At 46.7% G+C, this 18,232-nt stretch overlaps 1 protein-coding gene across 2 annotated transcripts in view; it reads right to left on the reverse strand.

Annotated features, from left to right (window-relative positions):
* Positions 1-18,232, reverse strand: part of AHNAK (AHNAK nucleoprotein) — a 94,628-nt gene that overhangs the window by 30,326 nt on the left and 46,070 nt on the right. For both annotated transcript variants that reach the window (XM_020916909.2, XM_070457485.1), the window contains exon 5: positions 13,105-13,204. In XM_020916909.2, coding sequence (XP_020772568.1) covers positions 13,105-13,204 — 100 coding nt within the window. The remainder of the gene's footprint in view (positions 1-13,104; positions 13,205-18,232) is intronic.

Below are 18,232 nucleotides of genomic sequence, written 5' to 3' on the forward strand. Positions count from 1 at the left end.
GGGCCTGTCACGTGCTGAGGAGGACACCCTGGATAAGTGCCAGGCCTCAGCCCTCCAACCCAACCCTCCCACTCCCTCCCTCCTCTCTGCATAAGATCCAAGTCTTTCTAGAACAGACTCTCCAAGCAGGTGATCCAGCTTTGCATGCAGTCCTGTCCCTTTCTTTGGTTTTGCCTGTGAAACTGTTCTTGAAAATTTTCCAAAACGGCTTTTTAGAGTATTCCTAGCTTGAATATTTCACTTCAGTGAAGTGCTTTTCCCTTTAATAAAAAGCGATGGCAATTTGGCAGGTGCCTGGGAGCTGGGATCCAGAGAAGAGAGAGAGAAGATGCTTGGGTGTCCTTGTGGCTTGATTCTGCTGGATCTGTAGAAGGTTAGCATCCCCTCCCCGTTTCCAGCAGGAGGGCAGTAGGCAGGCCTTGGAAAGTCTTGCCCAGACCCCCACTTCCTGCTAGGCAGAGAGCCCTCTGTCCAGACTCGCACCTGCTATGGGAGCAGGCTGGACCCTCTGGCCAGCTGTCCTGAGCCCTGAAAGCCACCAAACCCTCTCCTATGCCAATCTTGCCTCTTTGCTCCTTTCCAGATCCCCTAGTGACTGATACTCTAAGAGTGGAAGAAAAGAAAGCTCAAGGGTTACATTAAATCAGCATCTCCAACCCTTTTGGCGCCAGGGACTGGTTTCGTGCAAGACAATTTTTCCATGGGCGGGTGGGAGTGGAAGATGGTTTCGGGATGATTCAAGTGCATTACATGTATTGTGCACTTTATTTCTATTATTACTATATCAGCTCCACCTCAGATCATCAGGCATTAGATTCTGGAGGCTGGGGACCCCTGCATTAAATCATTGCATTCATGCAGAGGCTAATCAGGCAAACAGGATTAAGCCTAACCCTTTCTCAGAGGCTCTGAACTCCAAAGTCTTGACCTTTGTCCTCAAGCAGGGCCTTCCTGCCTGAGCTCTCTGATAAGCTAGGAATTCTGCACTCAGTTAAAAAAAAAAAATCCCTCCTGGATTTGCTGCTTTCTGATCTGACCAAGTTGGAATGTGTGCATGGAGAAATGCTCCTTGCCTGGAGGAGGACAACCCAGACTAGGAAACTGCGTCAGTGAATAACACCCTGGACCTTCACAGAAAAGCCCAGAGGCTGCCTGCCTTGAGGAACCGGACACAAGAACTGCACAGCCTGGGTGGTGCTGGGTGACCTTTCACCCGAGGTAACTTGGATGAGCAGGAGAGTGTTATGGGCTGAATTGTGTCTCCTGCCCTGCAAATCCATATGTAGAAGTACCTCCAGGACCTCAGAATATGACTGTATTTGAAGTGGGCGCTTTGTTTTGGCCTCACCACATCTTTCAGGCTCTTAGTTCCCCAACCAGGGATTGAACCTGGGCCCCCTGCAGAGTCTTCACCGCTGGACAGCCTGGAAATTCCCTGAAGATGGTCTTTAAAGAAGTTATTGTTGTTCAGTTGCTAAGTCATGTCTGACTCTTTACGACCCCATGGACTGCAGCACTGCCAGGCTTCCCTGTCCTTCACTATCTCCTGGAGTTGGCTCAAACTCATGTCCATGGAGTCGGTGATGCCATCCAACCATCTCATCCCCTGTCACCCCATTCTCCTCCTGCCCTCAATCTTTCCCAGCATCAGGGTCTTTTCCAGTGAGTTGACTCTTCATATCAGGTGGCCAAAGTATTGGAGTTTCAGCTTCAGCATCAGTCCTTCCAATGAATATTCAGGACTGATTTCCTTTAGGATTGACTGGTTTGATGTCCTTGCTGCCCAAGGGACTCTCAAGAGTCTTCCCCAACATCACAGTTCAAAAGCGTCAATTCTTCGGCGCTCAGCATTCTTTATGGCCCAATTCTCACATCCATACATGACTATTTTAAAGAAGTAATTAAGTTAAAATAAGGTCATTAGGGTGGAACACAATACAACCAGTGTCCTTATAACAAGAGGAAATAAAGACACAGTTAACAAGGGACAACCATGAGGAGACAGAAGACCATGATTTATAAGCCAAGAAGAGGGGTCTTAAGAAAGCTTACCTGCCACTTTTCTATCTTGGACTTCTAGCCTCCAAACTTTGCAAAAACAAATGCTTAATGTTCAGCCATCTGGTTGACAGTGCTTTGTCCTAGAGGCCCAAGCAAACTAGAACAGAAGATGCAGCTGTAGAAAACCACATGCCCCCATGCAAGTGACAGGGAGAAACTTTAGGAGGTTCAGAGAAGAGGTGAGATGTATTAAGAACTTGCAGGGATGGCGAGAGATCCTCAGCTACGATGCAACTGGATTGCTAAGAGAGTTTACGCTGCATCTGTGAAAGCCTTTCTGATCAAATTGCTCAGGCAGAAAAGAGAAGAATGAAAGAAATCCACTGTGTATTGGATTGGCCAAAAAGTTTGTTTGCGTGTTTCTGTAAGATGTAATGGAAAACCTGAATGAACTTTTTGGCCAACCCTGTATGTGGAATTGCCAGAATTCCCTCTCCATGGGGGTCCTGGGTTGGGGTGGTCACAGGAAGAAGGTGTGTGGACTTGGAGGGCACAGAGAAAGCACAGCCCTTTTGCGCTCTGAGGGTGGAGCAGGGCAGGCAGATGCGAGGTGGCTCAGGCACATGTTGGCTCAGGCACATGCTCAGGCACACTCTGGGCCGGGTGTGGGCCACTCTGGGGTGCGGAGCCCCGGCTTGTCCTGCAGGTAGCTGTATCATGGAGATCACAGGTGGTGAGAGCTCTTCCAGGCTGTCCCTCATACTCCCCACTCCACATCCATCTTTCCTCCAGAGCTGGCTCAGCGGAGACCAGCATTCTAGGCTCAAAACCTCCCGCACCTTGTTGCTGCCTGCACACCTCCTACCCTCAGACCTACCACCACCACCCAAAAGCCTCCCAAAACATCTGCAAGTCACCCTTCAACACTCTTCAAAGACAAGGTCCTTCCAGATCAAGTCTAAACGCTCTGCCTTGATGCTAAGACCTTTTATAATATGTCCCCACCCTACTGTCCCATCATCTCCTCCACTGCTCCCTAACATGTGCATTCTGCCAAGCAAGGCCAGTCGCTTCTTTCCGGTTGGGATCTGCCATGCCCACGCCATCTCTCAGATTTGTCCCCAAACTGTCGGCCCTCTCCTTCTTCAAGGTCCAGTTCAAGTCTTATCTTCTTCGCAAAACCTTCCTCAAGGCCATCAGGTCCAGTATTTAAGAGAAAAGATCCTTGAGTCAGGCTGTATGAATTCAGATCCCGGCTTTGCCCTTCCAGCTCTCAATGACCTTGAACAAATTACTTCATCTTTCTGTGCCTCAGTTTCCCCCACTGTAAAACGGTGATATACAGAGTTTGCAAGGTTATTGTGAGGATTGAGTTAAGACACATAAAGCATTTTTATTGTGCCTGACACATAGAAAGCACTTGATAAGCGTTGGTTCTTAATTCATTTGTATTATTACCTGATCATCCCATCTTTCCAATACTCTTTTCCATTAATTTCTACACCTGGTATGGTAGAGACCACATCACTCAACTACTTAATTAGAGTCCGTCTTGTACTGTTCACTGTGATTCCATGTGCAACAAACAGGAACAAGGACATTTTATCTATGATCAGAACACCAACAGGCAATAGCCTATTCATGAACATAAAAAATTCCTCATTCTTAACTTGCAGCATAAGCAGGGAGAAACTGCCCTGTTTCTTCCTGGTAGCATTTAACCCCTAAGAAACCTAGGAGGGAAAAGTTGGGGACAAATCATCAGGAGCAGGAAGACGCAAAAATGCCCACAGAATGGTCCTGAAACCCATCCTACTGGTGCATCTGAACACCAAGAAGATGAGATTTTGACAGATGTGGTTTTCACATCAAGAAGTACTGTCTTTGGAGTGGCCTGACTAGAGGCAGGGCCCTCAGCCAGCATCTACTGTGGGGAAACTGAACTGCACCTCAAGTAATGGAAGATTTCAAAGGTCCAGGGCCCAGGGGGCCAGCAGGTGGTGATAGTATCAGGATGGGGGAGGCCCCAACACTGTGCAGGCTCCCAGCATGACTACCAAGGGACTTCTGGTTTACCACCCAGACTGCTGAAAGTTCATGAATCAGTCAGTCCATAGATCAAGATAACACGGGAGTTAAGAGGCAGTCAGCTGTTTCAGGTCTCTCTTTTTTCAGCTTTAAAATGAAGAGGTTGCAGGAACCAGAGGAGAGCTAACAAACCACTCAGTTCTATAATTCTGCACAGTGAGTTCTCTGCACAGTCAGAGTAGGCAAATGTAGTCAAGGACTCTGAGAGCTTGATTTCTGTCAATATTACCCAAAGCACTCCTCAGATTCAATCCAACCCCTACCAAAATTCCAAAGGCATTTTTCACAGAAACAGAAAAAAAAAAAAAAATCCTCAAAGTCTCCAAGTAGCCAAAGCAATCCTGAGAAAGAAGAACAAAGCTAGAGGCATCACACGTCCTGATTTTAAACTATATTACAAAGCTGTAATAGTCAAAACAGACACTTAGATCAATGAAACAGACAGCCCAGAAACAAAACCATCCTTTTTTAGTTAATTAACTTACATCAAGGGAGCCAAGAATATACAGTATAACCTCTCAATAAATGAGAGGTTAATTTCCCCATCCCCATACACAGAGCTGCAGAAAATAATGGAGAAAAAAACAGAGACACAGTACAACCTGATGCACTTGGCACTACAGCCCTTTTGGCTGAGAGGTGCCAAGGCTAAGGATGAATCCAGCAATTACCTGGATTCACATTTCAGCTCTGATACTTACAGGCAAGTTATCTGATTTTTGTGATGCCCCAATTTTCTCAGCCAATACACAAGACTAATAATAATACTTATTTCATGCACTTATTGATTAAAATATAAAGCACTTTGCACAGTACCCAAAGCAGAGGAGGTGCCAAAATCATTCAGAAAATGTTGATTAGGTACCCACTAAGAGACAGATACTGTTTCAAGGCACTGGGGCACAGTCTTGAGAGAGAAAAAACAAACAAAAAAAAAACCTCTTTATAGAGTTTACTTTTAGAAGTAGAAGATAGGTAATCAGAAATAACTTTAATAAAAATCAGATTTCCTCAAAAGTGCAGGAGACAAATATGAAGAAAAATCAACTAGGGTAAATAAGATAGAAATGGAGGTGTGATTTCTAGGTACAGTCCTACAAAGGCCACTCAGAGAAGATGAGCCTTGAATGGACACCTCAATAAATGTCACTATTATCCTCATGGCTAGTACTCAGGGCTTGGTGCCATTAGGGTACATTTCCTGGTGTCCAAATGAGCATTTCTGCCCAACATACCTCACAAAAGAGAAGTATGAGTTGGAAGAGAACTTAAAGATTCTCTGGTTCATTTTATCAAGCAAGAATGAAACCCAGAAAAGGATGGGCCAACAAACCCAGGGTCACACGGTTAGTTCCAAGACCAAGATTGATTCCAACTCCAGTCACCTGACTCTAAGACCATGTTCTTTTCTCTGCTTCATACCCCGTTGCCGCAGGGTGACTCAGACCCATGTGAAATTGTGACCTGGACCCTGGAAGATTTCTCTCCTGTATTGTATTTCAGTCTGCACTGTAGCTCGAGGTTATTAGCTGTGCAGTCTGAATATACCTCATTCAGACACACTTACAGGGGAAGAAATTATCATGGATTTGCAAGAAGACATCCATGAACCAGTGACCCCAGTTTAAACAATAAGAGTTAAAGACCATCATTTCAGGGGGTCCCCAAGGACCAGGCATACCCCACACACAAATGCAAGCACCCTGGCACCACTCACATCACATTCCTTAGCTTCCTTCAGTCCTTAAAAGACCAAGAATTTGTTTCCATTTTTCCCCCTTAAGTTGTCATAAAAACAATAGCTGATTTGTATAGGTGGCAGTAGCTCAGACAGTAAAGAATGTGCCTTCAATGCAGGAGACCTGGTTCAATCCCTGGGTCAAGAAGATCCCCTGGGGGAGGAAATGATAACCCACTCCAGTATTCTTGCCTGGAAAATTCCATGGACAGAGGAGCCTGGAGGGCAAAGAGCCAGACAGGACTGAGTGTGACTAACACGAAGACTCCTTGAGCCCCTGAGAAGGTAACCTGGAGTCCAGTTTGGGGAACCTGAATATGATACAGGTTTTTGAAGGGCTGTTTGTTACAGGACAAATCTTTGCAGCAATCAGGGGCACTTATAAGAACTGCTAAGGCTAAAGAGAGTTGCAAAAAGTGATCAACCCAGTTTGCTTCCTTTTGAAGCTGCCCTGGGCCACAAGGATGTGACTGGAGCCTGACAGCAGTGGGACTTTGATGTGTTTGCACATCTCTCAGAGACTAGGAACACCTGTGGGCCGTTTGAGCGGGGACCTCACAGCACCATCCATCCACTCATGGAACAGATACAAACTGAGTACCTAGTATGTGCCTGGCACTGTTAGAGGCACTGAGAATATGACAGGAAACCAAACAAAGCCAAACATTATGAAGCTTATGAGGGGGCTTCCCAGGTGGTGCTACTGGTTAAGAATCAGCCTGCCAATGCAGGAGTCATGGGTTCGATCCCTGGGTCACCTGGAGAAGGGAAATGGCAACCCACTCCAGTATTCTTGCCTGGAGAATTCCATGGACAGAGGAGCCTGGCGGGCTACAGTTCATGGGGTCACAAAAGAGTCAGACACGACTGGGCACACATACACACATTCTAGTGAGGAGGAAGGAAATTAACAAACAAATTCACTGGGGAGTGAATCTATGTCAGAAAGTGCTAAGTAAGTGGGTAAAAGACATGAGTGATGCCTGGAATCGGGACAGTGACAGCGTGTTACCTTAAAGTTTCAGAGCAGAGCGCTCTCCAGAGGTGACCTTGGAGGGTGAAGGGTTTGTCAAGGTAAGAACATTCGAGGCTAGTTCTCCAAAAACTCCAAAGCCCTGAGGCAGAACAGTGAAGGGACATTTATGGCCTGAGCTGAGGTGGGAAGGAGAAATAAGGTCAGAAGAGCAATGAGAACTAACAGACCTTTGCAAACACTTATATTTGGCCTCAAGTGAGATGGACAGTGAGATGCCGGAAGGTCAACAGGAATAACATCACCTGACTGATGTCTTAAAAGTGTTAGTCACTCAATCCTGTCTGTCTTTTTGCCACTATAGCCTGCCCGGCTCCTCTGTCCATGAAGAATTTTCCAGGCAAGAATACTGGAGTGGGTTCCCAGTTCCTTGTCCAGGGGATCTTCCTGACCCAGGGATCGAACCCACATCTCCTACATTAGCAGGTGGATTCGTTACCACTGAGCCACCAGAGAAGCCGATAATGTCTTTAAAAGGTTGAACCAATTGTGCTCGTAAAGAGATCACAGGGGGACCAAGATCAAAACAGGGAGAGCAGTCAGGAAACCACTGTCCTTTTCTAGATGAGAGCCCTGGGGGCCTGGATCCAGGCAGCAAAGGTGGGATGGAGAGAAGTGACTCAATTCTGGATACAGAGGATGGACCAAATGGGAACTGCTCATTGTCTAACCATGTAGAAGAATTCCAGACGTCCAGGATGACACCAGAGCTTTAGCCGGAAGAACCTGAGTGTAGAGTTGACACTGATGGAGATGAAGTCCATGAGAGGGCCTGGGGCAGTGTGGGGGTGGGGGAGAAGGGAGGTCAAGAGAATTTTTCCAGCAGGTGTTCAAACTCTGATCTTGATTTATAAGGTCAGCCGTGCATAAAAGTTGGACCATTATGATCCTGCAATTTCACCACTGAGTATAACACCCAAAAGAACTGAAAGCAGGAACTTATATAGATATTAATACATGTACACCAGTGTTTATGGCAGTGCTATTCACAACAGCCAAAAAGTGGAAAGACGGACTTCCCTGGCAGTCCACTGGTTAAGACTTCACACTTCCAATGCAGCAAGCACAGGTTCTGTCCCTGGTCGGGGAACTAAGATCCCACGTGCTGTGGGGAGTGACAAAAAAAAAAAAAAAAAGTGAAAACAACTCAAATGTTCATCGACAGATGAACAGATAAATAAAATGTGACCTTACATACAATTCAGCCTTTAGAAGAAAGGAAATCCTTACCCGTGCCACAACATGGATGGACCTTAAAGATATTATGCTGAGTGAAGTAAGCCAGCCGCCAAAGGACAGATGTTGTATGATTCCGTTGGTACGAGGGACCTAACGTAGTTAAATCCACAGAGATACAAAACAGAATCGTGGTTGCCAGGAAGTAGAGAGAAGAAAGGGGAAGTTATTGTTTAATAGGTACAGAGCTTCTGTTTGGGAAGATGAAAATGTTCTGAGGACAGAAAGTGGTGATGGTTGCACAACAAATGTAAATGTACTCATGCCACTGAACTGTATACCTAAAGATGGTTAAAACAGAAAATCTTATGCATACTTTACAATTAAAAAAATAGATGGCAATCTCACAGGTTAGTCCACTGGCAAGGGCTCTAGAAAACCTTGCTGCTGCTGCTAAGTCACTTCAGTCATGTCCAACTCTGTGTGATCCCATAGACGGCAGCCCACCAGGCTCCCCCATCCCTGGGATTCTCCAGGCAAGAACACTGGAGTGGGTTGCCATTTCCTTCTCCAATGTGTGAAAGTGAAGTCGTCTCAGTCGTGTCCGACTGTTAGCGACCCCATGGACCAGAGCCTACCAGGCTCCTCCATCCATGGGATTTTCCAGGCAAGAGTACTGGTGTGGGGTGCCATTTCCTTCTCCGCTAGAAAGCTTTAGAGATTTATAAATTAAAAAAAAAATCAAATCATCCTAGAGTTTCCCTATGGTTTCTGCACCCAATCCACCAAGAGGGCTTCAAAATAGGAAGAAGGAGAGCACTGGGGGACGGGAAGAGATGCAATAGAAGCCTATTCCAGGCAGAAAGAACAATGTGGAACAGGTATGACTGGGAATTTCCTGGTGGTTCAGTGGTTAGAGCTCAGGGCTCTCGCTGCCAGGGGCCCAGTTTCCATTCTGGGTCGGAGAACTAAGATCCTATGAACCTTGCAGCGCAGACGAAAAAAAAGAGAGAAAGGACTGGAATAAGATGGTCAGAGATACAAAGTGAGCAAAGAGGATTGACAACGGGCTCAGAGATGCTGTGGGCCACCAGCCCACATCAGGGGAGACCTGATGACAGCTTTGGTGACCCAGAGAAAGTCATGGCGTTTAACGTCCCCTGAGGAGCTGATGAAAGGGCATAATTATACAAGAGCTCACATCACCAAGTACTTAGTCTGTGTCTAAGCCCTGCACGGCTCCTAACTGGCTTAATCCTCACAACCACCACTCAAGGGCAATACTCAACACATCCTAATTTCACAAATGGGGAAACAAGAACTCACCCCCCATTAGAAGATTAGAGGATCGGAAACAGGAGTCAGACCCAAGCAGCCCAGTTCCGGAGTGGAGCTCTTAACCACTAGGCTACCCAGCTCTCAATGCCAGACAGTGTGACATGCAGCATGGCAACTTTGGGAGCTGACATTTATAGATGACTTTCCAGCAGTTCATCTTCCAAAACCCTCTTAAGCATCTAAAACACCATGGGGCCAGATGTCTCCATCCAAAAGCCCCACTGGTGTGAACTCCACAGCCTTATCTCCAAGTCCAGCCATGGCTCTCAGATCAGACACAGTCATTTTTCTGTTTATTTACAAAAAGAGACTCTATGGCAAGAGCGGACAGCAGCGTTGCCGTGAGAAAGCCAGCCCAAGCTCTGTTGTGTGTTTAACTATGAAGGGACACAGCAGAATTCTCTTGAGAAGCTGATGCAGAGAAAGCTGGAGGCCAATGGCAGGGGCAGGAAAGGTTTGTTTCTGGTGAAGTCATGTTTACACAAAACCCCGACTTCAAAGTCCACGCAAGTGAGGGCCATGCAAGCAGGTTTCAAAGGAAACATTTGTGACCAGGGAAAAGCCTGTGACCTGGCCGATAGAGGAGTCCCTGGCAAGGCTAACTGTAATCTTTCTCCCGTCATTTAAAGCAAAGCTTGTGAAGGTGAAAAACCACAGCAAGTTCTTCTAAGCTCTGCAGACTTTACATGAATCCCCGTGCCTGGATGCATTAATTCTACCTCTTTCTGTGCTGTCTGTTGATAAATACTCACTGAATGAAGACATGTGATGGATGCACCCAGTGTATAACAAATCCTTTAGGGAAAAAGGTCAAGTCTCCATCATCTTTAAATCTTGAGACACTTAATAAATGTCAAGGTACATCATACCAAAAAAAATAATAATAATAATGTGCTGAAAATGCAAACACTGAGAGTCTAGAAGCTGCTCCCAAGAAAACAAGAGAGGAATACACAGCCATGTGAGTGCTGGGAAGCCAGCCAGAAGCTCCTGCCATCATCTCTCTATTTGACATGCCAGGCATGCTATCCTGGGGACCTTCCTGGGTCCTCAGTGGAGGTGAAGTCTGGCAGAAGCCCAGTACTATTGGAGCTGAAACAGGGGTGCCTGGAACTACTGAAAAGCACAGAGCCCAGACCTGGAGGCTCAGGGTGTCTGGGGTGGTGACTCGCAGGTCCAGATAAACAGAGGGCAGAAGGAGTGTGGAGGAGCATCGTGAAGACAGGAGCAGGGACCAGCATCATGAACCTGGGTACCAGCAAGTACTTGGGTATGGCTGGGATGAACAGTACAAGCGGCGGGGGTTGAGATAGAAAGAGGTCATGGCAGTCTTGGGTGCTAAGTCAAGGACATGAACTTCACCCTGAAAGTCAAGAGGAGCTTCTGAAGAATTTTAAGCAGGGAAGTAACATGATCAGATTTTTATTTTAGACTGGCCTCTACTTAAAGTCCACTGCATTCATAGAAGGAAAGGTCTAAGACAGGCGAACCAGTTAGGAGACAATTGCAGTAAATGAAAATGTAAGATGTCGGGGATATTAAGAAGGAGCAGGGATGACTGTTGTGGTTACAGAGCTGATCAGAGGCAAAGGAAACTCCACAGGGGTCTGAGTTTTCTTTCCGAGGGGAGGCAGAGCTGGGCCCAGTGCTGGAAAGCAGGTTTGAGCACGAGCAGTCCCAAGAGGTTGCCCAGGGAGTCCCCAGCAAGAAAAATGAAGACTCAGAGTAGGTGCTCAAGGAATTCTCCATTTGTGAGGTTATGGGAAAAGAGGAGGCTGTTAGGGACCCAGGAAAGGAGGATGAAGTGGTCCTAACCATGCAGACAGAAGCAAAATCACTAGGAATTCCCTGGCCATTCAGTGGTTAAGACTCAGGACTGTTATTACTGGGACCCGGATTCGATTCCTAGCCAGGGAACTTCGTTGTTCTTTAGCCGCTAAGTCATGTCTCACTCTTTGGGATCCCATGGACTGTGGCCTGCCAGGCTCCTCTGTCCGTGAGATTTCCCAGGCAAGAATACTGGAGCGGGTTGCCATTTCCTCCTCCAGGGGACCTTCCCGACCCAGGGATGGAATCCGTGTCTCCAGCATTGCAGGAAGATTCTTTACCGCTTAGCCACCAGGGAAGCCCTGCTGCTGCTGCTGCTAAGTCGCTTCAGTGTGTCCAACTCTGTGCGACCCCATAGATGGCAGCCCACCAGGCTCTGCCGTCCCTGGGATTCTCCAGGCAAGAACACTGGAGTGGGTTGCCATTTCCTTCTCCAAGGGAAGCCTAAGAGCCCACAAAAAAGAGCCAGAAATTACGAAGCCAAGGCAGGAGGGGGCTTCCAGGAGGGAGAAGGCACAACATCAAGTGCCCTGAGACCACCCTGGGCGGAATGAAGGATGAGCGAGAACAGCTCTGGGTGGAGACAGAGGAAGCCCCATGACAGGGGCCGGGGCGCCGGAGTGAGTGGCGCAGGAGGCAGAGGTGATGGGAAAAGCCGGTGACCTTTTCAAGCAGGTTGGCGCTACGGGGACAATACCAAGGTAAGAAGAGGGAGGGGCTGAAGGAGGGTTGCGGGGAGGGGAACGTGCATATTTATTGGGAGATGCCAGGATAGAGGTGGGGTGCCAGGGAGAGTAGGGGCAACCAAGAGGTGAGGGAAGGGGAAGTACAAAACCCCTGGAGGGATTAGCCTCAGGAAGCAAGGCTAATTCGGGGAGGGAGGAGGTGGGGGGGTGTCCATGGGACAAAAGGACAGGAAACCCCAGTTTCCCAAGGGATAGGCCATGACTCTGCTCCAGCTGGTGGTGAAACGTGAGATGCACACACGGCAGAGATTTCAACATTTCAAGAGAAGCTAGGCTGTTCCTTTTGAATACAATCCCGATTTTCTGGAAATCTCCTGATTTTTCAAGTGTTTGCAACCACCTCAAATGCAGTAAGCCCAAGACCTGACTGCAGCCCAAATTAAGCTCCCTGCAAGCAGGATTTCCTCTTCCCACGGTTCCTTCTTCCTCTCATCTTGCCCTTCATGTGGGCGTCTCCCCTCTGGAGAAGGCATTTCCTTTACAGGATCCAAAAGCCTTTCTCCTAAACTCGGGTAGAGCTCCACCAGATACCAACCCTGAAGTTCTAAATCTCAGGTGTCTGCCCCACTCTGAACTCCAAGTTCAATAGATACTGCCCTGTGTGTGTTAGTCACTCAGTCGTGGCCAACTCTGCAACCCCATGGACTGTGACCCCCCAAGCTCCTCTGTCCATGGAATTCTCCAGGCAAGAATCCTGGAGTGGGTTGCATTTCCTTCTCCAGGGTATCTTCCCAACCCAAGGATTGAACCTGGGTCTCCCGCATTGCAGGTGGATTCTTTACCGCCTGAGCTACCAGGGACACGCAGATACTGTCCTATAACCGTGTAAACGTTCCATATACGCCACGAGTGTTAACAGCTCTAAGTATCAAGAAACCCTGAGACTCCTGTGGAAGGAGTCAATTATTCCTCCAGAGTGAGTGCATTTTCCATTGACTTTTCAAACAGCTGAAAGGCGAGAGGAGGACTTGAATTTCTAGGTCCTGGAGAGGGAGGGGCGGGGTCCCCGGTGTTCTGAACCAGCTCTCTGATGGGTGACTTCTGGTCCAGAAAGGCTTGGTCATCTGTGGAGGTTCCCGTGAGCCTCATGTCTGGATGGAGGTATCATTATTATGATTCAAGTCATCGTTCTTTCAGTCCCCATGACCTTCTCTCACCTGTGTTTGGGGTGGAGACTGACTCTGCCTGGGCTTGGCTGGTGGCTTCCTCGGGTTTATTCTGCTCTCTGCGTTCCAGGACTGACGGCTGTGGTGGGTTCTAACAACAAGGACAAGGGTTGTTACCAGTCGCACATCAAATCATCCAACCATTTAACGTTTCTCAAATGCGTACTATATGTACAAAAAAAGAAAAAGAAAAAAACCCAGGTCTTCCCTGGTGGTCCAGTGGCTGAGAATTTGCCTGCCAATGCAGGGGACACAGGTTGGATCCCCGGCCCAGGAAGATCCCACATCCCAGGGGGCAAATAAGCCCAGGCACCACAACTCCTGTGCCCACATACCAGACCTGCTAAAGCCCACATGCTCTTGAACCTGTGCTCTGAAACAAGAGAAAGCACCACAGTGAGAAGCCCGCACACCGCAACGAAGAGCAGTCCCCACTCACCACAACTGGAGAGAGCCCACGTGCTGCAGCGAAGACCCAGCGCGTTCAAAAATAAAAACAATAATAAAGTAAATAAATAATAAATTTATTATTATTAAAAATAATAATGCATAAATAAAACCAGGGCCCACCTTTATATCCCGGCACATCCCAGTCTAGCCCACCCCTTGCTTGGAAGCTCTGTCTGTAGAAGAGATAACAGGATCTTAAGAAGGGAGCTGGCATCAGCTGAAAGACATCCTTCTGTTGAAGCCCAGTGACCCTCTTACAAAGGGGACGGACAATGCCATTTCAGGTGCCTCAGTGCAGCAGACCCAGTCCCTGTCCTCAAGGATTTGGCAGTGGCAGAAGAAAAGAGATAAGGTGCAATTCAGCACTGAGGAACAAGATGCTGTCAAGTGAAGAATGAGAAGAAAGGAAGGTGTGAGTGACTGTCCACTGTGCATCTTTTCTCTGTACCATGCTGAACTGGACGCCATGGGGCAGGAGGGAAAACCAGTGGATTGGATTCCATGAAAAGAGTCCCTGAAATCTATGTGGTAGATCTCCAATGCAGGGGTCCCGGCATCTCAAAGTAGGGGTCCCATCAGGACGGAAAGTCTATCTAAGCACAGAATTCCCTGGCCAGTGTCAGAATCCTGTCTGGCAGCAACATGGAAACCAGTTTGTGGAGAATAGTGTTAATATCAACAGCTTCCATCGACTGCTTTTTTCATGTGTTCGCTCTTTCAGTTAAATGACACAGTAAGTCCCCTACATACAAACAAGTTCCTTCCAAGAGCACGCTTGCAAGTCCAACAAACTTAGCCTAGGTACCCAGCTAACACAACTGGCTGTCTAGTACTGGACTGTAATAGGTTTACAATACTTTTCACAGAAATAATACATTAAAAACACACACATACACAAATAAAACAGTCTTAATCTTACAGTAGAGCACCTTGAAAAGTACGGTCCTGCAGTATGCCAGCTGGCACACAGGGGCTGGCATCGCGCAAACAGGCAAGAGTTACCAATGGAGGAGGAAGAACACATGGGAGACGGCAGAGCTGAAGGATCGCCAGCAACAGGAGACGGCAAGCACATTGACATCTTTGAAAGTTCACAGCTTGAGGGGACTCACTGTACTTGCATGCCTTTAACAACCAGTGGCATGAAAACAGACACAGAGGCCTTAAGTAAGTTGCCTGTGATCGCACAGCTGGGAAGTCGTAGAGCTGAGATTTGAAAGCAGGCCATGTGGTTCATGAACCCACACTCAAAACCACCAAACCATCCACTCATGTTTTGCAGCATATATTAGAAAATAAGAAAGGAAAAAAAAAAAAAAAGTCCAAGGCAAGTTACTAAGATATCCAAAAGAAGAAGTTATCCTGAAGAAAGTATGGTCCTAAGCTAATTACATAGATTGTATTGCTGTGTCCTGTTGGCAAAACTCGTAGCCAAAACTAGAGTGCTTTAGAAATAACAGAATAATATTACTATTAATAAACCATCAAAAAAAAAAAGATTCTGTAGCAGTTGGACTGGATAAAGGGGTAAAAGACAAATTTGGTTTCAACTGACTTTAGGAAAGGAAATAATCAAATCATCCAGCAAATGAATTTCTGATACAAATAGGAAATTAATCTGAAACCATCAAAACAAGTTACACTGCCTTAAAATCCTATGTTCTCTCTAAAAACTGTAAACCTCAGGCAGAAACCATTATTAAATTCAGCCGTACTAAGTGGTGAGTCCAATTCAATCCCCAGAGATAAATATTAAGGCACTAAATGATTCTAAGCTGTATCATGTTAGTAACAGAGAACCAAGCCCAGAGAAAACTTTCAGGGAGAAAAATCCTTTCACAGCCACCATTTCAGCATTTTCCTGAATATGAATGATGAGGAAAATAAAAGAAAGAACCCAAGATGCTGAGGTGGGCACAGAGAAGAATCATGAAATTAAATGGCGTAAAATTGTGAATGCTCTTAAAGTTTTTCCTTTCAAAAGTAACTCCTCGGGACCTCCCTGGCCGTCCTTTGGTTAAGACTCCACACTGCCACTGCGGGGGACACTGGGTTCGATCCCTGGTCAGGGAACTAAGACCCTGTATGTTTCATGGCATGGCCAAAAAAAATTTTAATAATAAATAAAGGGAATCCTCTGTGAAAACATCGGACTAGGTGACCTGTGAGCTTGGGAAAGACTAAGACAAGGTCCAGCCTTGGACAGCTTCTGATGTACCAGAAGATAGGCCTGATATCATCTAAGCCAAGCAAGGGACAAACTCGCAACTTCTGCTGACGTGTCCGCTGCTGATCAAAGGAGAAGCTTGGGAGGCCAGGCTCGGAGAATGCACTGTTGCGTCAGACCGGACAATCAGCCTCGTCATTCCAGGACATGACCACTGTGTGGCAGGAAAGGACGTGGAGGAAGGGCAGGCTGTGACCAAAGAACTCACTGGAGCCACTCCAGAGAAGAAAGGATACGGTGCGGGGGAGGGGAGTCATTCCACAGGGGGCCTCCGAGACCTCGGACGCTGGTTTTTAACATGGATAAGACTGTAGAGAACTGTGTGGAGAAAACTGACACATAACTATATTCCCAGGCAAAAGAGTAGAGACCTCCTTACTCAGTGTAAAATAGTAACCTAGCACATCGTGGTTAAATAGTGCTATTACTATACATGTGACTTTGTTACCAATGTGAATCACTCACAATTTCCTGGCCAAGAAGACTGAACTGAAATTTTTATTCTAATAATGAGACCATTTTTTTTTTTTAACCAACAGAATGGTGAAAAATAACAGAGCTCAATAAAAATCAATGAGGGTATAGAAAAAGCATGGGCTTTCACACCCAGAATGTACAAGAATACAAGTCTTTGGGAGGGTGATTGGGAGCAGCTATTAAAATGCTACATGCATGTGTTCCTTTGTCCAGCAATTTCACCACTAGGTAGTCAAGTAAGATCCTTCTATGTGTGCTCAAAATGGCACGTGCCAAGCTGTTTGTAGACATGGGTAATGACATGCAATATACAATACTTCATTTGGGCCATGTAATAATTCACCACAGTGAAGGAGAAGGATATAGATCTGTCTCTACCTACACAGAACATCTCCAAAACATCTTGTTAAGGCAGAAAAAAAAAAAACATTGCAAGACAATATGGTATGGTCTTATTTATGATTTCTTTAACCCACCAAACTGTAGACATCTGGGTTATTGAACAGATATGTCCAAAAACTTCAAGCAATGTCTGCAGGGGGCACGCCAAGGTGATGACAGTGGTCAGCACTACGGAGGACTGTGCAAATGGGTTTGCAACAAGGAGAACATCCCCTGTTTAAGATTTTTACAAAAATTAATTGCTATATAGCATAATTAAAAATTAAATCTTCGGAAATGTTAGCTCTAAAAATGTCTACCTGTCCACCCGAGTGCCCATCAGCATTGGGAGGGTGATTATTCCAACAAGAGGAGGGTCATTCAACAGATATTTATTGAGTACCTGCTACAGGGCTAGGCACTGTTCTAGACTCTGGGGAAATCTTCAAAATATCTGACTTCAGGGGACTTTCCTGGTGATCCAATGGTTAAGAATCCGCCTTCCAATGCAGGGGACATGGGTTCAATCCCTAGTCAAGGTACTAAGATCCCACGTGCTGCAGGGTAACTAAGCCCATGGACCATCACAAGAGAAGTCCATGTGCTGCAACAAAGACCCAGTGCAGCGGCCAACATGTATATATATATATACATGCCTTCATGAAGTTTTACATTATAGAGGAGTTTATGGCATCATCTCCTTTGGCGATGGCAGAGGGGTCTCTGGGTTAGAGGCAGAGGTTGATAAAATATGCCCAAGTCAGGGTCAGCTCTTTGGGGCCACGGAAAGAGGAAAAGGTGTCTGCAGTTGGTCAGCTGCAATGCCACTACCCAGGCCTCATGGAGGGATTGGGAGAAAACTACAGAGGGAAGAAAGGGACAGCCAAGTCTGGTCTGACTTAGGAGCTCCTGGGTGCTCAAGGCCACCAAGGAGAGTTCCCTTCCTGCCTGCACAGGGCCGCTTAAGAATGACGATGGCTAGAGCCAGCAGGAAGGGGGACAGAGAGATAGACAGGAAGAGGACAGTGAGTGGAAGGAAATGAGATTAGAGAGGAGAGCTCATGGAGTAGCTGCAGGTGCTCTCCTTGGCCAAAAGCAGGGAGACCATCTCTCCCTTCACGTGTCATCTGTCGCCAGAGCAAGACCCAGCAGCCCTGACTGTGCAGGAGCCATGAGAGAACCTGCCGGTCCCCAGCATCCTCACTTCCCCTCCCTCCACTCCTCTGTCCCCACCCCAGGCCACCCTGCTCCCCTTTGCTTTCTGTCTAAGCTGAATGGTATAGGGAACAGAGTAGGTGAAGTGACTCCAGAGAGACCCAACATGAAAAAGCAGAACTGAGATTAAGCTTAACCAAGTCATCATTTTGCAGCATATACATAGATCAAATCATTATTTCATACACCTAAAACTAACACAATGTTTTATGCTGATTACATCTCAATAAAGCTGGAAAAAGCAAAAACTGAATTTGTGGTTTACACAAGAGATTGTGCTGTGCTTAATTGCCCAGTGGTGTCTGACTCTTTGCGGCCCCATGGACTGCAGCCCACCAGGCTCCTCTGTCCATCGGGACTCTCCAGGCA

The sequence above is a fragment of the Odocoileus virginianus genome, chromosome 28, assembly GCF_023699985.2.
Source record: "Odocoileus virginianus isolate 20LAN1187 ecotype Illinois chromosome 28, Ovbor_1.2, whole genome shotgun sequence".
NCBI classification, from domain to species: Eukaryota; Metazoa; Chordata; class Mammalia; order Artiodactyla; family Cervidae; genus Odocoileus; species Odocoileus virginianus.